This window comes from Zygotorulaspora mrakii, chromosome 8 (genome assembly GCF_013402915.1).
Source record: "Zygotorulaspora mrakii chromosome 8, complete sequence".
Classification (NCBI taxonomy): Eukaryota; Fungi; Ascomycota; class Saccharomycetes; order Saccharomycetales; family Saccharomycetaceae; genus Zygotorulaspora; species Zygotorulaspora mrakii.
Genome location: NC_050726.1, coordinates 266,295 through 294,072, shown reverse-complemented (window position 1 = coordinate 294,072; position 27,778 = coordinate 266,295). Strand labels below are relative to the sequence as shown.

Here is a 27,778-nt window from a genome sequence, read left to right as displayed (position 1 = left end):
TATTAAAGCTTTTCAAAAAGCTTGACCATTAAACATAGATGTAGTGAATGCCTCTGATTGATCCTTGCGTTCGATACTTTAGCTCAACTCTTGCGTGTTGCCGTTATATTCATATCTTACAGCTCAGTTACCCGTACTTTATATTATTGGCGGCTGTCGCGCGTAAACAAAAGAATAACATACAAGAGAAAGATGCTTTATCGTTCAGATTAATAAAAAAATACTCAACAGGACGACTTCAAATCACGGAGATATTCTGTATGTCAAATTATAACCAGCCCGTGGTGCGAAGGTCTACTTATGAGCCGCTGCGCAGAAGACTGCATTCAAGGCCTTCGTTACCGCGTTCAGCAACGCAACCTCCCACAGACTCACAGCAACAACTGGGAATAGACGGGCATCAAGATCAAAAACATCAAGGCCAATTACCAGTAATGGGGTCAAACATGCGAGTTTATGTTCGTTGCAGATCCAGAAATCAGCGAGAGATAGATGAGAAGAGCTGCGTTGTAATATCAACAATGGGCGCTAAGGGTAAAGAAGTTGTATTGTCCAATGGGCCCAATACGCTCTCTCAGTATAAGAAGACTTATATGTTCGATCAGGTTTTTGGGGCAGAGAGTGATCAGGAGACATTGTTTAACTCAGTCGCACGTAGCTATATTCATGAAATGCTTCAAGGATACAATTGTACTGTATTTGCGTACGGGCAAACCGGCACAGGAAAAACGTACACCATGTCTGGCGATATAGTCATTTTGGGGGACTTGGAATCGAAGGATAAAATATTGTTGGGAGAGCATGCTGGCATTATACCGAGGGTTCTTGTGGATCTTTTCAAACAACTCTCAGAGGAGAGTAGAGAATATTCAGTGAAGGTATCTTTTCTAGAGCTTTACAATGAAAAGTTGAAAGATCTCTTGGCAGATGGTGATGAAGTTGAGGAAAAAATTCGTATATTCGATAATAATATGGGAACCCAGTACAGCAAACAAAATAGCTCTAACGGTAATAATCACAGCAATGCTGCAAATGGGAATGGCAGTAGTTTTGCCAATTCGTCATCCTCAATTATGGTAAAAGGAATGGAAGAAATATATATCAAGTCAGCAAACGAAGGCTTACAACTTTTGACGACTGGTTCTTTGAAAAGGAAGGTTGCCGCAACGAAATGTAATGATTTGTCTTCAAGATCTCATACTGTGTTCACAATAACAACAAATGTTTCAAAGACAGATCCGATATCTGGTGAACAATACATCAAGATCGGAAAATTGAATCTTGTCGATCTGGCCGGAAGTGAGAATATCAACAGGTCTGGAGCGGAAAATAAAAGAGCGCAAGAGGCAGGCCTAATAAATAAATCTCTTCTGACTCTGGGTCGTGTTATAAATGCTCTGGTAGATCATTCACAGCACATACCGTACAGAGAATCCAAATTAACAAGATTGTTGCAAGATTCTCTGGGAGGAAAGACCAAGACTTGCATAATAGCTACCATTTCACCTGCTAAAATATGTATGGATGAAACTGTGAGCACTTTAGAGTATGCCACTCGAGCGAGATCAATCAAAAATACTCCACAAATAAATCAATCGATGTCTAAGAATTCGTGTATCGTTGAATACATACACGAAATAGATAGACTAAGGCACGAACTTAAGGCATCCAGGCAAAAGGAAGGTATGTATATTACTGAAGATCAATACGATTTATATGAAAGTAATGGAATTTTGGTCGAAGAGCAAAAGGTTAGAATTCAAAACATGGAAGAACAAATCAAAAAGTTCAAAGAGAAATATGTGGAGCAAACAGATTTGAATAAAAAGACTGAAAAAAGACTGATAGAATCTGAGCTGGTACAAAGCACTTTACAAGAACAAAAAAGGGAAATTTTGCACACTTTTAATCTCTATCAGGCCAGTTGTAAGCATTATGCAGAAAAGGTAGGCGAAATTCACCAGCGTAACTTGAGACTAATACATGCATTACAGTTAGAGCGTAAAAATATTCATGAAGCGTCCATTGACGTCAGTAAAAGCATAAGTGAAACACTTCAATTTGTTAATCTCAAAGCCGCAGAACTGAATATTCTCAATACCAACCTAGAGTCACATACATTGACATTTAAAAAAGCCTCCACCCTGATTCTAAAGGACATAAAAAATGCATTATGCGATGGATCTAAAACTATCAATAATGAACTTAACTCCATTGGTTTTAGCAAATTCATCACGCAAATTCAAGAGATGCATACTTCTTTATCAAATGCAATTGAGAGTTTTAAAAAGACTCCGTGGAATAAAGAAACAGACGTTATATATGCCTGTCATAGGGAAAAAATCCTTGCCTGCTACGAAACAATCAATGAATATCATAGACTAATAAAAAGCTCATTCGTCGAGTTACTGAAAAAGATACAGCAGGGTTCCAAATCGAGCCTCACAAACGTTCTTCAAGTTGGTTTAGGCGATTTGGATATATTTTTAAATATCATACTCGAACAGAGAAAAAAATTAGACCAGTTGGAGCAAGAAATATCTGATAATAAAGTGATTATCCAGAAATCAGAAGCTTTCAATCAGCAGTTTTACCAGTATTTCCAAGACCGACTTAAAACCGAACGCTCAAACATGTTTAGAACAATAATAGAGTCTATTGAACAAACAGAAAGGCAGCAGATGTCATCGGATGAGGAACTGCTCTATAGTGCTACTAATAAAATCCAGAAATATCAGCACGAGCTTTTAGAACATCAGCAAGACAATATTAAGCAGATGAGTCACCATGGATCAGTTTCACTCAGCACGTTGAAAGGACAACTCGATCACGTTATTGGGAACCTCCATAAAATATCTCGAGAAGAAACAGATTCTTTAGACCAACTTTTCCCCTACGATTTCATTTCCGAATCGTTTCGAAACCTTGAGAAGAAAATTTCCTCGGAATTCAACGAAGATTCGTCTCAGAGATTGTTAAAGCTAACGGATGGTTTAGAGTCAATCATTACCTCAAAGTGCCGTGACCTAGAGTCTGAAGTGACAGGTATTGTAGAGAAGACTAAAGTTGGAATGAAAAGGGAAACCAGTAATAACAAAGATCGTTTACAATCTGTAACACGAGCGGTAACATCTATATTCGAACATGTATCAAAGCAGTATAATGCGAACCTCAACGAAGTTTTGAACAAACACAATAGCACTATAAAAGATTATTCGAAGGAAACAAGGGAAATGACGGGCACGTTACAAAATACCGAGGACCTAGGTGGAATACCTCAACCAAATGAATTGTCAGTTGATGTAGAGAAAGATATTGCACCTGATTTGCCAAAGCTCGAAAGCCCAAGAGATTATAGAATTTATGAGGATAAAGCTGACTACCAGAATGTAATGCCTCATTCCCCCGCTAGTGGTAGGTTAATGTTTTGCCCAAGTACACCTCTTCCGATCCCAGACCAGCCCCTACCTCGAGTTCTAGCTCCTAGGAGCATAAATTCAAATGCGAAGAGATCAAATACGGTTCCAATTGAAGTAAAAAAAACGCAGTTGGCAAGTACAACTTCAAACGATCTCAAAAGAGGATTTACCTCGGAAGGTATATCAGCACTTGATAGTAATCCATGCATTGGAGGGCCTCAGATAAAAAAGTTACATGTTAAACAACTTGAATGACGCAAAATCGTACTCAAAAAAAGGCCTTTGATGATAAAAGGCACAGAATTAATAAGTAAGGATTATAGTTATAAGTAATATATATATGTAGATATGCCCGGTGTATATCGCATATGAATTAATTGAATTGCTCATTACCAGGACTGCAATAACTCAAACAAATCAATTCTGCCCGCTCTTGGCTCACCCGACTCGTGTGCCACGGTTCTTCTAATTTCATCACACATCTCATTATGAGCACATGCTAATACTGCTATGTTATCAGATGAACTTGCTTCCTGAATATCATCATGGATCTGTTTTGCAATGTCTGGTCTTGAGGCCTTGAAGTCAACATGTGGAAATTCCTTTAGAATTTGAGAAATAGCTTTTATGGATGTCTCCGAGGAAATCTCCCCAGTCTCTTTCACACATTCCTTTTCGGCCTCTTTCTCAGACTCGTTTCTGATTGATGTGTTTTCAGATGCTTGCATTGAATCGTAGCTATCATCGAATCTTTTACCAATTTGCATTTCATGGTATTTCGTGACATAAACAGTGGTTTGAACATATTCATACTTTTGCAATTTTTTCAGCTCTTCATGGAACCAGTCAATACTGTGCCAATGTCTGATAGTCCAATAGAGTTTGATCAGTTTGGTCTTACTTTGGCCCGACTTCTTACGCTGATCAATATCAGAAATATACTCGTAAATTCCCGGAATACCATTACTACTTGTAACCATAATAGCCTCATCATAGGAGTACGCCTGCTTGTATTCGCCATAGAATCCTTCAATGGCAACTTTAACTTGAGAAGTGTGTTGTGGTTCATTCATCAAGTGGTCGTGCATCTTCTTAGTAACACCATTCTTTATCTTGATCAAGAATTTTATATTACCTTCGTCGTCTTTAATAATAGTGAAGGGATGCGACTGGAACCATAGCCAGTTATGAACGAAGTAAACATATCCAAATGATCCTGGTGTTGGTTTTTTAATTTTGAATCCTCTAGGCATTTTCAATTCTAATATTTCGTTGGAGATAACGGTAATTTTAGCAGTTTTCAATCCAAATAAAGCAATCCTTCCAAGTCTTAAAACTCTGTCAAAGACCCAAATTGCTGCTGAAGCATATGCCCAATGTCCATAATCAAAACGCTCGAGGTGCTTCCATGAAGCACCCAAGAAAACTACGGCCAAAAAAATATGAAAATATAAAAACAATTCATAAGAGTAAACTCTTAACCATGAGAGTGACTGAATGGCCATGATTCCACCGGCAACCATTGCCAATGATCCTGTTCTCCACCAATTAGTATAGATTCTGGTAGCGTAGTTACCGATCCATAAAGAATTTATAACGAATACAATGGTATGTGTAAGCACCAAAGCAATTGTCATACGTGCAAGCCACTTATGAAACGTCAAAAAAGTTGATTGTTTCCAACCGGTAATCCATAGAAATATATTATTCCGCCCTGCAAATAAATATGCTAGCACCATTAGGAAACAAGAAACAATTCCTGTTCTATCACCAATGAATCTAGTTAGTTGAGACTTTTGTAGTTGCCAAATTGTACCATAAGGATAAACATGAATCATAACGGCCTCAGCGATGACAAGTAAACAGAAGAATAAGAAAAGAACAATTGACTCAAATCTGGTTGGAATAATACCACCAAAGAATGTTCTAGCAGCATGCTTCCCATTAAATAAAGCTGGCAAAGAAACATTCTTTCTCCACCAACGCATTGGAACTGATTGACCGATGGAGCGTTTCATTCTAATCGATGTCGTGGGGAATAGTCTGGTAAACCAATTCTCGATACCACCAATCACCAATATTAACGCCCAATAAGCGAATATACCCGATCCCCACGCCAAACTATAAAAGAAGTTGTTCCTGTAATATCTGTAGGACTCGTATCCATTAACAAATCGGGTCTGATTATAATAAACAGGAAAGTGAATAATGGCCGATCTATTGAAATGTCTTATTTTAGACGTATCAACCAAATAGTCACTAACGTTATTATATAAGTGCTCGATTCTATCATGTGTCAAATTCGGGCATGTTGACATCAAATAGCGCTCAAATCCCTGTTTATCTGCATCTGTATGTGCCTCTTGAAAGCCACAATAAATATAGGATCCCAGATAGTCTACGCTCCTGCACGTACAAGGAGGCGTTCGCCTTGACGTCGGACAGTAGGTTGCCTGAATGGCAGCAGTACAACCATAACCGATTAAAGTTCCCACCGGAAATCTCTGATTCACACATAGTGCAACTGAAAGAAAATGCGCAAATACTAATAATTGTGCCGTTTTCATCTTTACTTGTGCTGCAGTTGCTCGGTGAAAAAGCGAAGAGCAGAACACCTCCAATAGAGAGCATCTCATGGAACTTTCCTGCGTAACATCTCTTATTTATATGCCAAGTAGAATCACCTACGAAACCTTCGATTTGTCTAGATTTTCCCACAAATGCTTGGCCAATGATATTTTCTAGCTTGGTAATCCTGCAGAAACAGAGCTATGCGTATCCTCTGCCACTACTGGCCCTAACCAAGCATTCCTCAGCCTTTGTAGTATAACGCAACGACTTTCGTGAACTGTACACCCTTTTTTTGTTCTGAAAGAGATTCAATGCTTAAATCACTAACCCAAGAAACTGGATAGACCGATAGTCTTCAAGCACTCGTATGCCAAGCTACGTCGTAGCATTAGGCAAGTGAAGTAGGCATAAAATATTTCCCTATTGGACCAAGTAATCTCTAATTGAACAACTAACTAACTGCACCCTCATTTTAGCTCGAAACTTTTATAGAAATCAACGGGTATCTATTGGAAACTACATACATGAAAGCGGATAAAACCCTCTTAAATAAGCCCCCACTAATCAATGTCTGCAGAAAAACATAAGAAATTTTGATAAGTGTGTGCATGTTATCTTACATAACTTTTCTTGATTTTTTTTCACCACTTTTTTCCATGTTCACTGAATCGCGCAGACGTTCCATTCCATATAAGGAAGGACATACGGACAAAAAAAAATGCACCCATAAAAGTTTCTGCTTTCAAGGCTTTGGTGTTTCAAATTCCTTCAGATCGGTAATGGGAGATGTATACCTCATATCGACGTGGAAGTGGAAGTGGATGCTGCAATTATGTAATTGTTTTCACCGATGGTTCTCCTCAGTTGACTTGTTCTTGATTCACACATTCTGTTGACGACATCATGGGCCATGCGGTGGAGTCTCTTACAGGGTTCAGGAGTGGCATTGTTGGATAAGGATCCAATGGCATCGGTATCAGTTGCAGTAGCATCTTGAACGCACAGATTAATGACCAGCGAATGATAATACGATGAAATTTGTCTCAAGCGGTAGCTAGTGGGCTTAGTACTTCTCAGGATAGTCACTCTAAAATTCACTTCGCTATTCCTCTGAGAATCATTGGACAATCCATATTCGATGGGAAAAATTTCACTGATTTCAATAATATCAGAATCCTTGGTGAATCTTGGATCATTCTGGTCTTTGAAAATTTGTCGTAAAGATATTTCGTCCCTTCTATGAATTTCGTCGATCACAATCATTGCGACAAAATCTTTTAAAGTTCCTTCACATGTCCAAATGAGGTTCATATTCAGTCCGGCCTTATCGAAACTCATTTTCATATCCAAAGAATTTTTCAGTTTTATGAAGTTTTTCAATACAAGGAATTTAATCATGTTTTGTCTGCACCACACAATTCCATTCATTTTGATCATTTCCAAAGGAGGCCTGTCTTCTCTGCATATCAATTCAAATATTTCGACCGTGTTCAATTTTCTTAGTTGGACGTTATTTGCGTTCTGATGATGATGATTGGCGAAATTCTTGCGCTTGGTCTGTCCCTCAATTGGTAGCGGATAGTCATTGCTATTTGCGCTTGACTTGAAAAAGTTTGCCTGGTCACTGAGTGAAGATCTGTTTCTGGTATTGGTATAATAATCATACGACTTATTTGAATCTGTGAGATAAACGACTTCCAAGTCTGCTTCGGATTTCGTTGTTGTAATAACAGATTCTTGAACAGCTGGCAACATTGAATAACTTGGTCTGATTTTTTTCATCTTTGATATAAGTTCAAAATCTGAACAAACGATTAAATTTGAAAGATTGAATCTTGTAATGTTTGGGCATAATTTTAAAATGTGTAAAATATATCCAACGGGTAGGTCACAATAAGGTGCGTACTTTAATAAAAACTTGTTGGTATATGGATGTTTTGTTTTGCAGGGCCGAGTGATGTCAAATTTTACAGTTGTAGTGGCATTGGAACGCTTCTGTTCTTGCTGGCTCTTTTTCTGTTCATGTATTCTTTGATTTTTACCTCTGGTTCTTTTTTTCGATCCTATTTTGATCTTCAACCAGATCGAATCACGATTCTTTGCGTTTTGATCGCTACCAATATTTTTGCCATTGGAGCTGTTGCCTTTACCACCGGCAGCATAATTGCTACTACCGTTACTGCTGTTACTGCCACCAGCTCCATTTACTGTAGAGCTGGTTGTAGCTAGCGACACATGTGAAGCGTTCTGAAAGGATGACATGATGCTGCTGGTAAAGGAACTCACAGAGCTATTGGACCGGTGCTTCCTAGCATGAGTCATAGAGTTTCCCGGCTGAGATGTAGCTGTAGAAGAACTTAGCTGAGAACTGATGGAAGAAGATCTCGATACAACTTTCTTTAGATTGTAACTGTTCAAAAATGTGGCACCATAAAATGGATCATTCCTATGCCGCCAATCTCTCCAACCGGCAAGCGCAACTTCATAATTTGTATCGTCTTCATCAACCGGATAGTTTTCAGAATCCGATGCGGCTGTATTTTTGGTCTCTCTGTCATCGTTTTCGTCGGCCTCCTCGTCGTCGTAGCTGCTGGTATAACCGCCAGAAGCCTGTTTCCCTATAAGCCCATTCTGCAATGCCGATAAGTCTAAAACTTTGACATGTGCACCGTTCTCAGGATGTAATCTCAAGGATGTGATGAACTGCCCAATTCGATATGTGGAAGTGAATTTCGGGTACCTGTACAGAACGATTTTTGTAGCTTCACAAAATATCTTTGAGACATACAACGTGCTCACCAGGCTCTTTTGATCATGGCTAATCATGAGCAGCACATTCGCCACCACCTCGACTGGCAATCCGTTGATATCTGCATACTGCACGACAGGCCGCTTTTCGTATATGGTATTTTCTGATTTCAACAAGTCATGCGGTTTGTTGGAGTGCGAAGTCCTTAACGAAAATATCGAGAACGTATCGCTTGATCCATGCTCATGCAGCCTATTGATCAACTTTTTCGAAGATGAGCTTATCAAAGACTTATACCGTCTCTTGATCTTGGACCTTTTGCTCAAACTATCCCCGTCATTCATTACCAAGGATCCGCTTGCAGTCTCCAAGCTCTGCTGCGTCATGGACTTCACATCCTCCACCATGCTTCCGTTGCACACACTGAACGAGCTTCCAATCGTCGTCGTCTTGACAAGTTTGTCGTCGTCATGGCCACCTATCGTACTACACACGCCTTTGACCCTAAACGAACCGCTGTCCCTATTCTGCTTCTTCCCCGCGACGCTGCTACCTCCGCCACTTACGCAACTCTCAACATAGCTCGTTCCATCGCTGTTCCTGTTATATAACTTCTGGTAGATCGATGTTCCATATCTTGCATAGTCATCACCCACAATATTCACACGTGGGAATCTCTGTGAGCTTGTCATTTCTGCTTTCCTGCGTTCCTTCCTACGTCCTGTACGCTCCCTAAAAATTCTTTCTCCCTTCTCAAAACTTATGCTGCTTAACAAACTACCTACTCTTCTATATACTCTGAACAGCTAACTTCCCCAGTACTTCCTGTCTTGAATGCTCTAACAACCCCCTCCGATAAGATCAACACATTGCATTATCATGCTCTGATCTTTTCATCTCTGCACCGCACCGTTTTTCTGCAATGCGAGTTGGTGAAAAACTTCCAAAGAAGGTTAATATCTGTTGATCTTTTTACCGATAATGGTAAAGACAGCAGTTGCATGGCATATGAAGAATGAAAAATTTGCAATGGGCGATACGTAGAGCAAGGAGATAGTTGAGGAATGGCATTTGCATTGTTTTACATTACATGGAGAAGTATTGCGAGATGTAGCGGGGCGCGATTAGTTCAAGAAACAATGGTTCAATTTTTTAAATTCAAGTTTGATTGGTGATATCTACATAGGCATTATTTTATACTTGATTGTCAGGTTAATATTGATGGTAGGAGGGCGGGGCGTGGACGGTTTTATTTCACTGCAACCGCTTTTTCCTTCTTGTTCTGTTCGTACAGGATATCAATTTCTTTCTGTTTTTCCATTTGCATTTGCAGCTGCTCTTCTGGGGATGGTATGTTTCCTTCCACGTAGTCCTTCAAAGTGAAAGTTTGGTTACCCAGGTGCTCTTGCTGGAGTCTGATTTTTTCCTTTTCTTCTTCGATCAGTTGCATAAAGCGAACGTAGTTCTTTTCACCCTCTTCGCGGATGAGATCGAGTGGGAACTTTGAACCGGAGGACCCTACCGAGTTTGCAACTCCGAGTAATTGCAAGGCCCAATTGCCTTGGGATTTCGCCCTTTGGTCCTGATTGAATTTGCTCTTGAGCTTAACAACACGCTCTTCAAACTCTTGTGGAATTTTTGTCTTGTCGTGGAAGCTATTCAAGATGGGTCTGACATCATTCACCTGTTGGGTAGCAAGGTATTCCAAAAATGGGATCAAAGCTAATAGCTTGTCATCAGCCTGGCCGTTCCATGGTTCCATTGGGATTGCGTTCTCTGGTTGCAATTTGTAGCTATCCGGGGCCGTGTCGATAGTAACGACTTTACCCAAATCTCTATTCAATTTCGAAATATCTTTGATATGCACGGCATCTTTATAAACACAGTGCTCTTTGAACAAGTTGTACGAAATGAACGCATGAATAGGGTCAAGTTTTTCAGCAATTTTCTCCGAGTACATCATGTAGTTCGATGAGAACAATACTATTTCATAATATTGGGAAAGATAACCAAGGAAGTAGTCACATCCGGGTCTCTTTGCTGTTCTCCAACCGTTCTTTTGTGTCCACTCTGAATGGACTAGAAAATCTTCCAAGGTTATCACAAGAGTTAATGGCCTTTGATATGGCGCTGGTGGTGGTGGTGGTAATAAATCGGGGAATGGAGGTTCTTGGAAATACGTAAACATTGAGTTGAAACGGGCTTTAAATCTTTGGACAAATAAGTTTGGTGTGTAGCCATTGGATATGCCTTTCTTCAATTCTTCTGGGTCATTGGCCTCCCAATCTCTACCCATGTAAATACCACAGCCTGCTAAGCCTGATAGTGAAAAGATGTAGAACCAATTTGCATATCTCTCTCTCTTAACATCTGTAGATGTTTGTCTCTTTCTTCTCTTTTTGTTGCTGCTTGAAGATCCATGATCTTCTTTGTCAGATGAAGAAGCTTCCGAATCGTGTGCCTGTTTCTTTGCATCAGCCTCTTCAAAATCAACGCCAGCTTTTGCAAGCATGTCTTCAGTCAAGATTGATCGTGGCTCGCCATCTTTCTTGGCTTGTTGAAGATTTCTTGTAAAGTGAATCAATGATCGATTTGGCGCAGAAGCGTTTACCCAATTTATTGAAGAAGATACCGGCTTAGTTATTGTGCGGAAAGAACCCTTTGATAGGGACTTGGTTGTGGAACCCAGTACACGCAACATTACTAAACTATGGCTGCTAACTGATTGATTTTACAAGCTTTTTACACTTTTAAGAGCCAAATATCTACGTCTTTTATTATAATAACCAATTTGACGAAAATTTTTTTAAAATTGAAATATAAAATTTCAAATTATTTGGAACAACAAAAACAGCTAGAATGCAAGAACCACAAACTACTGCTAAATGTATCATATATACCAGCAAAGGCCGCTTGGATGTGGAGTTGTGGTGTAAGGAGATACCAACTGCTTCTAGAAAATTTCTCGAGGATTGTCAGTTGGGTAAGCTAAAGGATGAAGCCATTTACGAAATTTCTGGTGATGGCAAAACAATTTTCTTCTCTCATAATAGATCTGACAACCTTTCTCTTCCAACAGAAACTAACGACAGGATAAAATTTAATAGGAATGGGATACTGGGCTGGGACAACAACACCAATAGATGGTTTATGACACTCAAAGAGTACACGACGCAGGACACAGACAACAAAGTAATCGCAGGTAAAATTGTCGATGGCTCTTTCTACACGTTGAAAGCTATTGCTGATAGCAGTGAAGTTAGGCCAGATGGCTTATTGTTGTACCCGGCACATGTTAAAGAAACTGAAATAACGATACCCTATTTTAAAGATTTACCACAAGTAAAAACTATACAATCAAAAATTCTTGAAGAGATACGACCAAAGAAGTTGACAAAGGTCAGGCTGCTTTATGAAGATGAGGATGAAGACGACAATGAAGATGGATATAAAGATGAGGATGAAAACAATGAATTGCCTTCAAGGAAGAGGATGTGCATAAAGATGCCTAAAGGAATTAAAGTCCAGGTAGAACCAACTGTTTATCCTGCTGGGACTGACTCTGACGCGAGTCGCGCTCAACATTTAGATTGTTTGGAGGAAACTGATGATCAAGGTGAGGAAATCACCGAAGCTGCACAGAAATATTTGTTTCAACAAGATGAGAAAGCCAATCGTGAGCGGAAAACCTTAATAATGCTTGATATATTCAAGAAAAATGTGAAGGGTAAAAATATTCTCAAAAAGGGAATCTAGATGGATTGATTCATCTGTATGTCTATGTCTATATGGAATGCTTCAGTTAAGCATTGCAAAGAAGCTTTTGTATGCAATATCGAGATCAAATAGCAGTTCTTTAGCCTCTTTTTCATCAAGTTCTTCACTCATTTTCATCTTGTTTATCTTCACAATCCATTCTACCAATTTCTTCTTATTTTCTCCGAAAGTTCTATCTGATCCTTTTTCCCCGTTACTCATATCATTCGAATGCAAACCACCGATTCGGTTGATGCTTAACAGCAATTCAGCAAGTAATGGATGTAATTGGTCCTTGGCTCTATAATTCAGTTTAATTGCATCCATCACCGTAATAAAATTCCCTGTTGCTTCTGCAACGTGTTTGCTATTGATATTGTTTTTTGCCATCCCTGAATCACTTTGACTATTGCTCATATGTTCAACGGTCATAGGTATACCTTTTTCCAACCGTATTACCCCATTAGGCGCTATTATATTATACTTTTCGCTGAACTCAGTTATGGAGTTACCGAATTTCTCTTTAAAATCGGAATCGTTTTCATTATTTGACAGCAATGTATTATATTGCGCTAGTAGTTTATTTGTAAGAACCGTATAAGCATTTTCATTTTCTATTACATCTTTCAAGTACAGTTTCTCTACTTGATCAACAGTAATTATGATGGAGTAAATCTCTGACAGAGTCTCAATAAGCCCCCGCTCTTTTAGTGAAATGTCGCGATCAAATAAAGGTACCTCTTCCATCCTGAAACAAATTTCCTGCAGATCAGTGCATCTGTTCTGCACTATTGCACTTTTGTTTGAGGAATGTACTTTTCCAAATTGACATCAACATCTTTAAAACCCTTCATTTCGTGCCAATTGATCTTATTCGAGTAATGGAATTCTCGAACGATTTGATCTCTCCTCACCGCTGAATTCTACATTTAGCTTTTTGAGTGTCCTTGAATCGTTCGGATAAACAACTGGCGGTAGCGGAGGATACTCAACTCTGTCAGCGTGAGTACCTGTAGAGGCGGATGCAACTACTTTTTTCAGACCACCAAAATTCTCGTAAAAGAGTCTAGCATATTTCGCTGTTTCTCTTTCCTGCAGAATGAGTTGCTCGACATTCTTCAGTTGAGAAAGTTTCCAGGGTGTTATATCTATGGGCTGACTTATCTGGAAGCTTTTGCCATTACCTATCTTGAATTTAACAGTAATCCCATGAAGAATTCTGAAGAGATTTCCACGATGAGTAGTGATCGATGTATGATATTGCAGTGGAACCAGACCAGGATTTCCATCTGCTTTATTTTGTATAAGTCTGGTATTTATTTTTGGATTGCTTGCCGAGAATTCGTCCGATGAATTGACCGATTTTGAAAGTAATGGTGATTCTAGCAAGGAATCTTCAAATTCTTTGAAAAGCTCATTTTGGGTAAGGATACGAATATCCATTGACCATCTTATAGGGTTGTTTGTAATTAATTCATCAATTGGCATCCCCATCTCAAGCAATACGTTCTCTTTTGGCTCATTAACGCCGCTAGATCCCGTTCGATCGTCACTATTCACCTCGAGAAATTCCTTTACATTCACTACTGCTGCCTTTAGTCTTGCCTTGCTTTTTTTGTTAAAGATCAGTGATGTCGTTGATGATGAAGAAACTGAGTTGTCATGTCCGCCCTTAGAATTAAGCTTAAGTTCGAAATCAACATGCAAAAAGTCATCTTTTGTGACGCATGGATTCCTAAGCCTATATGTTACGGCAAACTTTTTGTCAGGGGAGTATACTTTTCTACCAAGGCTAGGAAACATCTTAGGACTAGGCAGAAATGTGTATCTCTCAACATTTATAGTCCTCGTGAAGAGCTCACGTTCCTCGAGTCCGTTGTACCGCAAGCCACATTCCAAAAACGTTACCGCTTGACCAAAGTTATGATTAAAGTTTGTTTCCTTGATATCATCTGGCAGACCAATGGTCAAAGGAATGTCGATACCAATCAATTTCTTTTCACTTATCCTTATACTCTTTTTGTAATGGGTACTTGTCCTCTCGAGTTTTGGCTTTGAGCTAAATGAATGATGCGACGTATTGATTAATGATTCCACCGTCTTGAGCACGATCTCTATCTTGTCAATTTTGAAGGGTTTTGCGTCGCTAGACCTTATTCGCAGCTCACATTCAACTCGTGGCAGTGTTTCTGGTAGTCCTGGACAACCTCGAACCACGGAATTATAGCTAGGCTTCAGCGATATTATCGGACGTGTCATAATGCAGCTCAACTAACGAATCAACCCATATCAAGTTAAGAAAGGCTTGCCTGCTCTTCTGTATGTATCTTCCTTTATATGTACGCCTTATCAAGCACTCTGTACGTCAACTTTTTTTTTTTTTTTCAATGGACAAGTTCATTCATCACATATCAGAAGATCTTCACTATTGATTGAGAATTCTGTGAAAATTTAAGAGATCCACACGGCCCAACTGCTCATATCGTATGAAACCTACTAGCATCAATCTATTCAAGGAGTCCCCTATATCTCTTTTAACCAGGCCATGGAAAAAGTACAGAGATGGGACTTTATTTTATGGTCAATCCAAGTCCGGTAATCGTCGTACTGCTTTGACCACAAAGCAAGGTAATAAAACCATGTATAAGGGTACTCGTTCATCCGGTATTGGTAAACATACAAGGTACGGTGGCTATACCATTCAATGGAACAAAGTGCGTACTTTTGTGACTCCACAGGACTATAATGTTGAACTAAAACCTCTGGTCAGCCATAATGTGCCGGAGCTTAGACATAATTTCAAGGGCTTTCAGAAAGGTATTTTAGATTCCAGACTATATTTTGATAAACTTAGAGAGTATGTGAAAAATGGAAAGGCTCAAAGCGATGGTTCCGATGTAAATTGCTATATTGAGAGGGGTTAACTTTTGATGAATGCACCAGCATGTATATAATTTGATGTAAGTAATGAATTATTCTTATTTTTGTTTTACAAAGTGATGCTAGATTGACAACATGCGATGTAAGGTGAACGATTACTTATATTTTATATATACTTCGTTAGCTTTTTTCTGTTGCAGCAAGTTGCTTAAAAACGTCCTGGAGCACCTAGTACTTGAGCCAAGGCACTTTGGCCACCACTCTGCTGATAATCTATTGAGATCAATTCTAGTAAGGAGAATCCGGTAGCTACACCTACAACCATACCGGCGCCTTTACCTTTTAATCCTAGAAATTCTCCAACTATTGCGAGAATTGCTAAAAGAGCTGCACCAGTTGTTGAAGCAACTGGAATAACTTTCTCTAACTCTTTTGCAACCCCTTGCTCTCTACGACCAGTTAGCGTAATATCTTGCTCTTTGAATTGAAGAGCAAGATCACGGGCTGAAGAACCAGACATTCCTTGCCATACGTCTGCAAACCATATACCGGTAACTAGCATGAATGCCGTATAAACAAAAAAGGTCAATGGTTGTTGAAGGAGACCACTAAAAAGAGATTTTGGAGGTGTCAATAAGGATAGTGGAAAGGTGGGTGTGTAAAATAAGTTGCTGACACTTTCATAATGACCAAAAATTTTGCAAACAATACTGGATGGATCATTTTTGCCGATTAGTTGGATAACAACAAATGCTGCGATATGAATTGTGAATAAGAGAATATAAGAAAATGCAACAGATAAACCACCAACATGCAATAGGCGAATAGGATAAACATTACTCACACCGCGAGCCTTAGTTGATCTAATAGGTAATTCCAAACGGAAACTTTGTAAGTAACAAACAGATGCACCAATAGCCAGGACGATCAAAGTAGTATTGAGATTTGGCAAGTAATCTCTATTAAAGGCAGAAAGTAAACCCCCGAAGAAAGTCTTATGCTTACTTCTCAAACCCTGTAGTAAGTTGATGATAGAACCCTGAGCTTCCTTATTACCATCACTGCCAACAGCAATTTGTGAGAATCCAAAAGTATCGGCAACCAAATTTGTTGCAATAACGACAGTGTTTATTGTCATACAACCAGAAGCAAAACCAAAGCCTTTGTCAATGACCTCAGACATCAAAATGACAACAAAACCTGCTCCTACCAATTGAAGATTCAATAGCCCGATTTGAACAATGCTTAGATCTTCACCATAGTAGCCGGAAAAAATGAAGATGTTGGCAAGAATGAAATATTGCAGCAGTGCCACCAATTTTGTCAATGTCTGAAACAATTCTCTATCTTGTTGAACTTTGAAGTTAACCTTGATCAATTTCAATCCTGCCAATAGTTGTAGAATCAAACCACTTGAAAAAACAGGGAAGATACCAAACTCCAAGAGCGTCTTTGGTTCCGCCCCAAATACTCCACGCAAGAAATAAATAGGATCTTTAACCACCGTCTCTTCTTTTGAGACACCTGCCAACGGAAATTGACTGAAAATGTAGATTAACGCTGATATGATGGTGTAAACAAGTTTGTCATCAAACGAAACCTTTTCAAAGGGTGCTTCAACCTCAGGTAGAATGGGTAGGAAGGGCTTAACCACATCAATTAATCGAACTGCATCATATGGACAATGGTTAGTAAATTTGCGTCTAAAGAGCACCAAGTCCAGGCTAGTGCTCCGGCTTTGGGATAGGAACATTGTTCAAATATTCCAGTCGTTAACAACTCAAAAACATACAGCCTGCCATCAGAATCAGTGTATATTCAAAAGGATTGTCTCTACTGAGGTAATGGCTTGAAATTGACTACTCAATTTCCCCTCAACGTTTATCAATTAGTGCCTGTATACTTGTCGATTATCGTCGTTAAGTCAGAATTTTCCAAATCGTCTTTCACGTTATCATCTATAACGATGTGATCAAACATTGACATTCAATAAAGGTGACCAAAAATGATGGCAAGCCGTTGCCTAGTAGTATTATTCATTGATAGACAGCTTGCACAAGCGGATTTTAGTGTCTATATTATCCTTTATCTCTTTATTGCTCTTTCTCTGTTTTTCGTAGGTTTTCAAAAAAACATTTGTGGAGGGCTTGAAAAAAAGAAGCTCGCACTCAGGATCGAACTAAGGACCAACAGATTTGCAATCTGCTGCGCTACCACTGCGCCATACGAGCTGTAAAAGTTTGTATTGTGAAGTGATTATTTATAAGTTATAAGTTATATATAACTTTATAACTTGGGCAATACGAGATCTTTATTCAATCATTAAAGGGATCTTTACGGTAACACTGAAAAAGCTTGAAGGTCACTGTTGGTTGGGTATCTGTTTGTGTTTTTTGTCGTTCAAGTTTGAGATTTACCCAGGTGTATGAGAATTGCACATGAAATTTGATTCATTTTAAATGCCGCTTACAAACTTTAAGTCAAATGAAACTCTGTAAAGCTCTCTTCGACATCTGTTGGTAAGCTAATAATTCAATTGCGGTTATAAGAATGACCAGTTTTCAAAGAAGGCCATCGCTATTATTCAACAACTACGAAAATGCAATTACAGCTAGGGGTGAAGAGGAGCAGGCCCAGAGTATACTGGTTGACGGAAAACTTAACATTGGTACGGATCCTAACAAAATGTCCGTCGACGACATGGATATGATATCGCTGTCAACCAGTTTTGACAGGCAGATGCTGCTTGGATCACCTATGTACTTGGAAACTGTGGAAAATGGGGAGCAGAAAAGTATGGTGCTGGAGGATTATTCAACGCACGAAAGCCATTGTAGCAAACCAATCCCGAGTGATGCATCGAATCTGAATTTGGTAGATATCTGCGGAAATGAAAACCCATTTGAGAGTATTGCCAATTTGCGAATAAAATATATTCTGGCAAGCTCGCAAGACTCCGGATCGAATGCCAAGAATGACATTGAAAAATGGTTTCTATATCCAAAGCCGTTGCCTAAATTTTGGAAATTTGCGTATGATAAGAGGCTGCAAAGCCCTGAGAGTGCAGACTCAGACGAGGAGATAAACTTGAAAGAACGTCAACGGGAAGGTTACTATTGCCCAACAAACCAGGAAGATCAATATATCGAAAAAGATGATTCCGGCCCATCATCAAAAATATTTGGTAAAGTACATTATACAGGTGAGTTTTTTGAACTAGATCACTATATCACCAAGTTTGAACAACATATCAGACAGTTTAGCTCATATCCCTCTTCCTGTAACTACAATGTCATTCCGAGCTTCGAGGAATTCCGTGAAGATTTTCATTTTATTGTCAAGACCTTACAGCGTCCAACAGTGTCTGAGATGGCTCAAAGAAGAATGGATTATCTGAAAAATAAATTTGAGCTATTTCAGTTATTGAACTCAAAAGCTGAAATTTTAGAGAACAAAAGAGTGCCCTTACGGGATTTTTATAATGCAAGAAAAGTTGATAGAGACCTTTTGCTCAGTGGATTTGTAACTCAACGCCAATTAAGTGAGTTCATATGGGAGAAACTGAACTTTGAGCCTCATAGAGTCGTTTATAGATCCGACGATGGGGATGCCTTCACTTTGATACAAATTTTCGAAAAAAGTTGCTCCCCAACTGAACCCTTGGATATTGGGCTAAAAATTATAAATGATGAATTTTTGGAATGGTACAAAGATGTTTATTTGACAGGAGCACACGTATTCCCAACCAAGAATGCTGTAAAAACCTTGAGGGGCAAAGAGTTGCGATTTCATTTATTGGCGATAACTTTTCTAGAAACTGATAACTATATTGATGGTGAATACCTCGCTGAAATATTCATCAAACACTGTGTTCACATGTTGGAAAAGTCTAAATACCAGCTTTGCCAAGTTTCAATAGATTTCCAGTTTTACGGCGAAGGTGAAACAAGCTGGTGGATAAAGTTTGCTCATTGGATAATTAGGTGGAAAATTATCTCTTATAATGTTCGATGGAATGTACGAATATCAAGATGTTACTCAAAGCTAATTTCTTGCGGTAGAATCAAAAATTTCCAGGAATATTTAAATCTTATCTTTGAGCCGCTTTTCAAAAACGAAAAGGTTACGAATATAGAGCTGCAATTTTTCTTATCAAATGTCTGCTGTATGGATCTGGTGGTTTCTCAATCTGATGATTATATCTGGAAAAGCTTTTCAAGCATTGATACAGAACCCGTTGAGTGGGCAAGTGGCGATAATCCAACAATAAGTTACTACATGTATCATATTTACTCTGCATTATCTCAACTAAATGGTATCCGTCACTGCAAGTATTTGAACACATTATCTCTCAGGAATTACTGTTCGCCTTTAACCAATAGAACCTCACAATTCGATCCCTCGTTAAATTTCACAGACCAGGTGGAATCACTGGTTTGCAATCTCTTGCTCTGTGAGGCGGGGATTGTACAGGCTGAGCCACTGTGGCACAGTCCTCCAATGCTCACCTACCTCTTCTATTTGTGTCAAATTCCCATGATTGTTGCTCCATTATCCTCTGTTTCCGCAATTGCTGTTCAGAATTACCAAAGCGATGTATGGGCAAAACTCAGACATGAGCTCCCTTCAACAACTAGAGACATTACAGAAAGAGAGGAATCAACTTATGTGAAAAATCCATTCATGGATTTGTTCAAAGTAGGAATGAAGGTGTCGCTCTCTTCAAGTTCTGTTTTATTCAATAGCTCCTATACAGGAGAACCTATTCTAGAGGAATATAGTGTGGCAGCTAGTATCTACCTGTTGAACGCCGCAGACCTTTGTGAATTTTCACGTACAAGTGTCTTATGCAGTGGATATGAAGGCTTTTACAAGGCACATTGGATAGGTGTAAGTGTTTCCTCATCACCTTACTTCCGAGAAGAGGTGGGCTTAGTTGATACTTGGTACGACAAAGAAAAGGATACTTCTGCCAGACATAATGTCCCATCAATAAGACGTATATATAGAATGGAAACTTTCAATCAAGAATGGAATTTCATAAAAGAACAGTTTCAACTGAAATGAGTGTTCGGCAGGACATGAAATCAAAGGATCCTTATACTCATCACACATATCATATTACCTATAAATATGCTTCATTAGACCTACTGTTTATGTGGAATCAACCAAATAGCATGTACTTAACTAAAACTCATTTTTTCCAGCTCGGATTAATATCCCTGACATATTTTGCGTAATCGTCCAATCTTTCTTGATTTTCAAATGAGTTATTGGTTGCTTCAGGATCACCATAGAAAAATAATTTGAATTGGCTCGGTCTTCTATCGCCATTAGCCAACTTTATTGACAGATCAAGCACACCTACACTACGCTGAAAGTACCACTTATTAACAACATTTTCTCTTCTACTTCTCCACAATAATTCTCTAGGAAACATCTTGAACATAAGGTTAAATATTATGTCCGAGATTCCCAAGGATCCCTTCAAATGAGGTAAGACGGCGAATTTATCCAAGTAAACGAATTGATTTTCAGCTGGTCCTTCAAAAGTCAAAATTGCTATCCCCTCGTAATCGCCAATCACTATCACAGATGCAACGTTTCCATTTATGCGATCAAGATAATGTTCCAAGTCTATTTTACGACCAAAACTTTGGTTTAGTATAGATTCCAGCTTATTGAGATTTAATTTCTCTAATTTCAAGGATGAGCCGCCTTGTGGGGAATGGAATTTGGTGGGTAATCCAATACAATTATATTGTGTCAATGTAGACTCATTAAATATCTTGATGTGTACTCCTTTCTTTAAAACTGTTGTAACTGCCACAGCGTCTTTCGCCATACTATTGTAATTATTCTCTTCTTCTAAGTCGAACGGTAATTCGTACCAACTATGGGTTTCACTCGTCAATTCGAGTGATCCATGCCTCTTTTTAAATCGCGGTAACGAAGACGAGATCAATGATCTATCAGTCAGCAAATTATACAAAAGTGGATTGTTTTCATCTGATGCCAGTGAAGCAGCCTTTACTGTTGTAATAAGACCCGTGGCTGTAGTGGAAAGCTTAGACAATACCGCGTTCATCAATTGTATATCTTCTATGTGTTCCTTGAATCTCCTCTTTGTGAGAGAAGTCTTTTTCTCCATAGCGTATACTTTCAATCTACCCAAAACATCATCTGAATCCACCCTGTTGTCGTCCAATTCATTATATTTTCTTTGCAGTACTTCTCTCAGATTTCCGAACTCTTGACTTAGGTTAATGAATACATGTGAGTTTTCGTTTCTCTCACCCGATGGTATTCCTCCTATCCTATTCAGAATAAAAAATTTATCAATATAAGGAATATTATCACTACAGAGATACCTGGTAAATGTAACTGCATCTTTCGTCATGTATTGTGTGGCAGACGATTCTTCAAATACGAATGGCCTGATTATCGGTACCACATCTGTCATGCGCTCGTCACTAAAAAGATAACTTTGTGAAGATAAAATAGACTCGTATCGACCTGAAAGTAATTTAGTGAGGCCATTCTGACAGTGCAGAGGTCGTAATTGAGCTCTAGTTAGCATCTTGTCCAATGATTCGGCTTGATGAGGCACGTGACTTGATGGTGGAATCAAACAGATTGGCCTCAATCCAAGCATGTGTAGTCTTTTGATAACTTCCGATAGCTGGAGGAGACTCTTCTCATTTAAGCGGTGTGATTGGCGTGTCAACAATAAGCAATGGTTGATTTTGGCACCATTAGCATATTTGGTTATGTAATCTTTTGCTTCCCTTTTAGTTGCCGTAGAGTTTAGTATCGATAGTATAAGCTTTCTGGAAGCAGCATTTGGTGGATCATAGCCTATACCCCCTAGAACAAACCTCCCCAGCATCCCAAACACAATCCGTTTGTTTACAGCAGGGTTGCAGTTAAGGTTTCTCAGTGGATCCGAAATTGATCTTCAACGATTTCACGAAGATGACATCGATAATAAAAAAAAAGTGAGGAGAAAAAAAAAAATAGCCACTTTTCTGGTAACTCTTGCGCAAAGTCAACTGTGGTTCCAAGCTCGAGGTTCTGATGTCGTTGCCCGACTGCCTACGACATACGTTTTCACCAGAGGAAATCCAGTTCATTGTAGAGAATGAACTTATTAAAATTTTCCCACGTATAACCACTCGTCAAAATATAAGATCCAGAAATGCAGGTCAGCGCCCCAACGTCAAATGCCAACTAATAACAACAAACGACCACAATGTGAACAACATGGTAGCAATGCAGTCAACAGAGGTAGCCTTGTGGCTGGCATTGCTTTTGAAGCAGCAGAAGAAATGCAGTATAGTGGCACCTCAATGGCTTACGATCAAAGAACTCGAGTCTCTAATACAATTCGAGAAGGCAAATAGTGATAGGTTCAGCGCTATGCCCTGGAATTGGCTCGTTGTGGCCCAGCTGTTGTTCAAGAGAGCACCTGACGACTTTCATGACCCTGTCCACGCCCTTAGAGGTAAGATCCAAGACCTCAGGGAAATACGACAAGTTAAAGTACTCAAGGGACTGAGACATCTTAATGAATCTCATCTACAGCTCGACAATCTCAGCCTGCTTGAAATAAATGAACTGAGACCGTCGATAATAGGCATCATGGACAAACTGCGACAGATCCACAGCGCAGCACATGCAAGTGGTAACTCTAATACTGATGATCAGCAAGCCGAAATTGCAGATTATTAAGCATAGCATGACACAAGCTCGACATTATCCAAGCTCGACATTCTGTAGCCTCATGCTGGTCACCTCCAGCCAGTTGCGCTTGTTTTTGGTTGCATGTATCATCTCAGACGAGCCCCTTAGCTAAACACAGGTAAACCAGGAAAACAACAATATAAATGAGGAACAAAGCAAGTTCGTGTTTTACTTTGTTTATTGCTTATTACGTCTAATTCCACAAACAGGCCAGTAACCAATTGGTGGTAGCTGGACAATTGCACCAATACGCACTCACTGGTAGAACAATTTATAAAGAAATAATAGAAGATAACCACAAAAACAGAGACAGAGACAAAAACAAAAATAGGGATGTCGTTCATTATAAAGTTGTTTAGTAAGAAGAAAGGCATCAAGCTCGAGCAGCAGCAGAAGCAGCAGAAGCAGCAGCTACAGCAGCAAAATGCTACGATCATTGACGCGCTGTATACGCAAGACGATGACGGCTTCGTGAACATATGCCACTCCACTACAGGGTCGATGGCAGAGGAGGGCGTTGATATATCTAAGTGGGAGATGGCCAAGATACTAGGCGGCCATAGGAACGCAGCTATGGCACAAGAACGCTGCACCAGCTCCTCCGGTGTCAAAAAGCTCGACAAATCTGCAAGAACTGTCACTACCAAACAAGCGAGATTCGCCGCCAATGCCACGCCCTTCGAAATGAAGGACGAGACTGCCATGGAGGACTCTCTTGAACTTGACATGTACGACGACAAGAGAAACCGTATTATCAAAAGATCTAACAGAAGAAAATTCAACTTCGAGAGTAAAATAGGTTGCTAGCTGGCTCCAGAGCGGCTTTTTTGGAAAGCTGTTCACGATGAGAGCTAATCTGCTTCCCCGTCACTCGTTGATCGGAAAAGTGATCTTTTCTCCATATTCTATAACTATATAGTCACTAAAAATGCTCATCCGCTCTCAAATTGGTATTTTGTGTCATTTTATCCAGCCTTTTCCTTCCTGTTCCAATCTTATCTAAGAGCGATAAGATAAGATCTGTAGTTGTGTCGCTGGCGCGCGATGGCAAATGCCGAGGGATTCTTATATAGTGATATACAAGATATACAAAGATATACGGTGGGTAAGCTATGTTGCACCCCCATAAATATCACAGCTACTATTCTAGCTGCACCAAGGGTCTACTCGGGGATTCATGATTGGATAACTTCTTTTGCTGTATGCAAACAGCGCAGAAGACCATTCGGATGCTCATGGTAGTACTGGGGCATGAGATGTTTCTCATAGTGACTAGAGGAGCTGAGACTCCAATAGGCAGAGTGGCCGTCCGGAATACATTTTCTTCTGTTCACTTGATGCACTACTCGTTTTGAGCGAGTCTTTCGCGCTTGTAAGCACTGATTTGGTTGACTTCGGTATCTATTTCCAAGATCAGGTCTTCCAGTGTGCAAAAGCCGACCACTAGTCCTCCCATTCCCTTGGACATGGCTCTCTTGGTACCCGCTGTATAGTTGGGAACTCAACAACTGGGTGCAAAAGAGTGTTTCTTGTAGAAACGCAGGTGATACTCATGTGTTCAGAATGGGGCAGTGAAGTCAGCATTTTTTTTGCTGTCAAGGGGCCTCTTAGTTAAGCAACGGACCTTACAGGGCACATATTCAGGATCAAACTCAGTTGCTGGATTTATACACAGTAAAAATGGATACAAACAGTCTTTTAGCCGCCGAGCTCCCGTATGTCGTTTCTGAGTACACCGAAAAAGAAGGCGCGAGAGGAACTTTTTCCGTTTGCAACCTGATTTCCTCAGAGGTTACACGTAAAAGAAAGTTCTGAGTGCCTTGACACAGAGCACGTTCTCTCATCCTCAACTAATCATGCGCAAGCTGTTGCAGCAAGTGAAGAGAATCGCCGAGTCTTTCGTAGATTGCCCTTGACTCCACGCTCTGCAAAGGGCTGGAGTGCCAAAAGGCCTGAAAGAGCTGCTGCCAGGCATTGATAGAATTCGAGCGCAAGGGGCAATGTGGAAGCGCAAGGGGCAGCAGTACCTGCGGGTGTCACGTTACGACTGCCATGTTGAGATCGGCATTCTCTTGAAGAGATTTCAACGCGCGTGCCCACTTAGATAAAAGTTCAAGAGTTTCGTTGTGTCCTTCCTGCGGTGGCTTTCAGGTAGTGTAACACTACGAGGTGCCTCTCCAGTGTGGTTCCCACACACGTTTTTCAATCATTTAAGAAGCTTTTTCGGGCACCCACGTCGCTGAGAGTGGATCTAACAGATGATTTCGCACCCAACAGTGCTCCGAAATATTTTCCCTGGACGACTGCTATACAATCTGGAGAAGTTAAGCAAGTATACAAATGGTTTCTGTGAGTGCAAGGATCCCGCCTTCTGCACAACAAGAGCACGATAACACGCACAATGAGAAAAGATGGCCTCAAAGGATTTCCCCGAACGGTTCGAAAGCAGAAACTGGATCCGCATCTTGGAACGTTTGGATGTTTTCAATGCATCCCATCCCGTACGGTATTTCTTGCCTGGAATGGCATAATCAGTCCAAATTCGTTTAGCTTTTGTCTCCATCAGCTCCGACGGTGTTTTACTCGCCCTCTTCTGAGACGCATGCTCCTTTTATTCCTTAAAAGACTCATAGGTGGACAATGTTTGATTAGAGCGTACAGGATGTGGGACGGAGATTGCCTCAGGTGCCATCTCAGATACGAACCCTAGAAACACTTTAACCGGGTAACACACTTTCCTTTTGCAGCAATTGAGTTTCTGCAGATATATAAGGGCTGGGCAGCTTGTTGCTCTCGCTTTTCGAAAGTGCTTCCCTAAGCTGTTAGCAGTTACAAGTATCGATTAACGTTCTTAAGGCGTAGTTGACAATGAAGGTATCACTATTGGCAGCCGCTGCCACCTCAATATTTGCCTCTGTCGGGCAATCGATTTTAATTCCACAGGTTGCTCAGGAAGCATTTGGAGCTCTTGATGAGGAGCACGAATTGCACTTTGACGCTGATAGTTTGGGATTCCCAAAGCCTCACATTCCGTACTTTCTAAAACCAATGGTTGAATCTGAAAAACTTCAAGAAAAAATTGTGCTTGACGATTTGAACCAGACCGTGAGTGATCTTTTTGAGCTTTCGAAAGCTTCAGTCAAAAGATATGGCAATCCAACCCGTGTTATTGGATCTGCGGGTCATTGGAAAACGATCAATTACATCTTGAGACAATTTGACGACATGCGAGACTATTACGATATTTCTTTGCAAGCGTTTAGTGCCCTTAATGGCAAAATCTGGTCATTCAACCTGTCTGATGCCAATACTGGCAAGACTTTCCCTAAAACTAAGGCATTTTCCTTGTCTCCACCAGTTAGACCATTTGTTGGTGAATTGGTCGAAATTCCAAACTTGGGATGTGATGAAGCAGATTTTGATGCTGTTACGCCCGAACCACCTTTTGAGGGACAAAAGAGAAAAATTGCTCTCATTGAAAGAGGTCAATGCCCATTTGGTGTTAAGAGTGATTTGGCAGGTAAGTACGGTTATCAAGCTGTAGTTATCTTTGACAATGATCCAAAAGCAGACAAAGGTTTGCAAGGTACTTTAGGGGAACCAACCAACCATACAGTTTCCACTATTGGTGTCACACATGAAACGGGTAAAAAGTTGATTGAAAACATTGTCCTGAACAAACATTACTCTCTATATTTTGCCATGGACTCTTATGTGGGCAGAACATGGACCAAAAATATCATTGCGGACACAAAACATGGTGATGAAGATAACATTGTGATGCTCGGAGCTCATTCTGACTCTGTTGAAGAGGGTCCAGGTATTAATGATGATGGTTCCGGTACGGCGTCTTTACTAAATGTTGCCAAACAACTAACCCATTACAAAATAAACAATAAAGTTCGTTTTGCTTGGTGGGCGGCAGAAGAAGAAGGACTTCTGGGATCGAATTATTATGCTAATAACTTAACTCCCGAAGAAAATCAAAAAATTAGACTTTTCATGGACTATGATATGATGGCATCACCAAACTATGAGTATGAAATCTACAATGCTTCCAATGCTGAAAATCCAAAGGGATCTGAGGAACTCAAAAATCTTTACATAGATTATTATGAGGCACGTAATTTGAGCTATGTGCTTGTTGATTTCGATGGTCGCTCAGATTATGTCGGTTTCATTGAAAATTCCATTCCAGCCGGTGGTATTGCGACAGGTGCCGAAAAAACTAATCCAAAAGATGGCAAGCCATTTGATTCATGTTACCATTCACTTTGTGACAACGTCACAAACTTGGCATGGGATGCTTTCCTGGTTAATACAAAATTGATAGCACACTCCGTTGCAACCTATGCTTATTCTTTAGAAAACTTCCCAACTAGAGAAAACGCAACCGCAATTTCTTCAGTCCCTGCAATGTCAAAATTGAAGTACAGGGCTGATAAGTTGATCATTTAAATTAAAAGTTTTGAAATTTTTCTCTTCCAAGGACATTCATATGTATATATATCTATATAGTGTGATATGTACGATAATAATATTTCTTTTTCTAATTCGGTTAGACTGGTTCGTATCTACTTATTCAATGCTCAACCGAACATACCAACAATGGTTATCAAAGCTGTTTTTTCTACATACATATTGACTACTCAGACTGGTC

The 27,778-nt window shown here is 39.8% G+C and overlaps 14 protein-coding genes and 1 non-coding gene across 15 annotated transcripts; 7 read left to right on the top strand and 8 right to left on the bottom strand.

Annotated features, from left to right (window-relative positions):
• Window positions 1–47: 47 nt before the first annotated feature.
• KIP1 (Kip1p) lies at window positions 48–3,674 on the top strand (the record flags this gene model as incomplete). The annotated part of the gene is made up of 1 exon (XM_037290647.1): window positions 48–3,674. One exon carries the CDS (start codon window positions 48–50, stop codon window positions 3,672–3,674), a length of 3,627 nt encoding a protein of 1,208 aa, XP_037146542.1.
• A 134-nt stretch (window positions 3,675–3,808) lies between these two features.
• On the bottom strand, window positions 3,809–6,055 carry HG535_0H01430 (ferric reductase family protein; the record flags this gene model as incomplete). The annotated part of the gene is made up of 1 exon (XM_037290646.1): window positions 3,809–6,055. One exon carries the CDS (start codon window positions 6,053–6,055, stop codon window positions 3,809–3,811), a length of 2,247 nt encoding a protein of 748 aa, XP_037146541.1.
• A 730-nt stretch (window positions 6,056–6,785) lies between these two features.
• Window positions 6,786–9,431, bottom strand: COS111 (Cos111p; the record flags this gene model as incomplete). The annotated part of the gene is made up of 1 exon (XM_037290645.1): window positions 6,786–9,431. One exon carries the CDS (start codon window positions 9,429–9,431, stop codon window positions 6,786–6,788), a length of 2,646 nt encoding a protein of 881 aa, XP_037146540.1.
• A 557-nt stretch (window positions 9,432–9,988) lies between these two features.
• On the bottom strand, window positions 9,989–11,440 carry TIM50 (protein translocase subunit TIM50; the record flags this gene model as incomplete). Its single annotated transcript, XM_037290644.1, has 1 exon — window positions 9,989–11,440. The coding sequence occupies one exon, from the start codon at window positions 11,438–11,440 to the stop codon at window positions 9,989–9,991; it is 1,452 nt and encodes a 483-aa protein (XP_037146539.1).
• A 158-nt stretch (window positions 11,441–11,598) lies between these two features.
• On the top strand, window positions 11,599–12,495 carry CWC27 (putative peptidylprolyl isomerase CWC27; the record flags this gene model as incomplete). The annotated part of the gene is made up of 1 exon (XM_037290643.1): window positions 11,599–12,495. One exon carries the CDS (start codon window positions 11,599–11,601, stop codon window positions 12,493–12,495), a length of 897 nt encoding a protein of 298 aa, XP_037146538.1.
• Window positions 12,496–12,537: 42 nt separating this feature from the next.
• On the bottom strand, window positions 12,538–13,242 carry VPS28 (ESCRT-I subunit protein VPS28; the record flags this gene model as incomplete). The annotated part of the gene is made up of 1 exon (XM_037290642.1): window positions 12,538–13,242. One exon carries the CDS (start codon window positions 13,240–13,242, stop codon window positions 12,538–12,540), a length of 705 nt encoding a protein of 234 aa, XP_037146537.1.
• Window positions 13,243–13,365: 123 nt separating this feature from the next.
• Window positions 13,366–14,754, bottom strand: RGL1 (Rgl1p; the record flags this gene model as incomplete). Its single annotated transcript, XM_037290641.1, has 1 exon — window positions 13,366–14,754. The coding sequence occupies one exon, from the start codon at window positions 14,752–14,754 to the stop codon at window positions 13,366–13,368; it is 1,389 nt and encodes a 462-aa protein (XP_037146536.1).
• A 227-nt stretch (window positions 14,755–14,981) lies between these two features.
• On the top strand, window positions 14,982–15,419 carry MRPL27 (mitochondrial 54S ribosomal protein mL41; the record flags this gene model as incomplete). The annotated part of the gene is made up of 1 exon (XM_037290640.1): window positions 14,982–15,419. One exon carries the CDS (start codon window positions 14,982–14,984, stop codon window positions 15,417–15,419), a length of 438 nt encoding a protein of 145 aa, XP_037146535.1.
• A 164-nt stretch (window positions 15,420–15,583) lies between these two features.
• On the bottom strand, window positions 15,584–17,177 carry SSH1 (Ssh1p; the record flags this gene model as incomplete). Its single annotated transcript, XM_037290639.1, has 2 exons — window positions 15,584–17,043; window positions 17,168–17,177. The coding sequence occupies 2 exons, from the start codon at window positions 17,175–17,177 to the stop codon at window positions 15,584–15,586; spliced, it is 1,470 nt and encodes a 489-aa protein (XP_037146534.1).
• A 357-nt stretch (window positions 17,178–17,534) lies between these two features.
• On the bottom strand, window positions 17,535–17,606 carry HG535_0Htrna3C. Its single transcript has one exon. It is a non-coding gene; the product is annotated as a tRNA-Cys (tRNA).
• Window positions 17,607–17,925: 319 nt separating this feature from the next.
• HG535_0H01350 (metallo-dependent hydrolase superfamily protein) lies at window positions 17,926–20,442 on the top strand (the record flags this gene model as incomplete). The annotated part of the gene is made up of 1 exon (XM_037290638.1): window positions 17,926–20,442. The coding sequence occupies one exon, from the start codon at window positions 17,926–17,928 to the stop codon at window positions 20,440–20,442; it is 2,517 nt and encodes an 838-aa protein (XP_037146533.1).
• Window positions 20,443–20,569: 127 nt separating this feature from the next.
• ARG2 (acetyl-CoA:L-glutamate N-acetyltransferase) lies at window positions 20,570–22,264 on the bottom strand (the record flags this gene model as incomplete). Its single annotated transcript, XM_037290637.1, has 1 exon — window positions 20,570–22,264. One exon carries the CDS (start codon window positions 22,262–22,264, stop codon window positions 20,570–20,572), a length of 1,695 nt encoding a protein of 564 aa, XP_037146532.1.
• A 188-nt stretch (window positions 22,265–22,452) lies between these two features.
• On the top strand, window positions 22,453–23,106 carry PSF2 (DNA replication protein PSF2; the record flags this gene model as incomplete). Its single annotated transcript, XM_037290636.1, has 1 exon — window positions 22,453–23,106. The coding sequence occupies one exon, from the start codon at window positions 22,453–22,455 to the stop codon at window positions 23,104–23,106; it is 654 nt and encodes a 217-aa protein (XP_037146531.1).
• A 345-nt stretch (window positions 23,107–23,451) lies between these two features.
• Window positions 23,452–23,925, top strand: HAB1 (Hab1p; the record flags this gene model as incomplete). The annotated part of the gene is made up of 1 exon (XM_037290635.1): window positions 23,452–23,925. The coding sequence occupies one exon, from the start codon at window positions 23,452–23,454 to the stop codon at window positions 23,923–23,925; it is 474 nt and encodes a 157-aa protein (XP_037146530.1).
• A 2,061-nt stretch (window positions 23,926–25,986) lies between these two features.
• On the top strand, window positions 25,987–27,576 carry APE3 (aminopeptidase Y; the record flags this gene model as incomplete). Its single annotated transcript, XM_037290634.1, has 1 exon — window positions 25,987–27,576. One exon carries the CDS (start codon window positions 25,987–25,989, stop codon window positions 27,574–27,576), a length of 1,590 nt encoding a protein of 529 aa, XP_037146529.1.
• Between the last annotated feature and the right edge of the window lie 202 nt (window positions 27,577–27,778).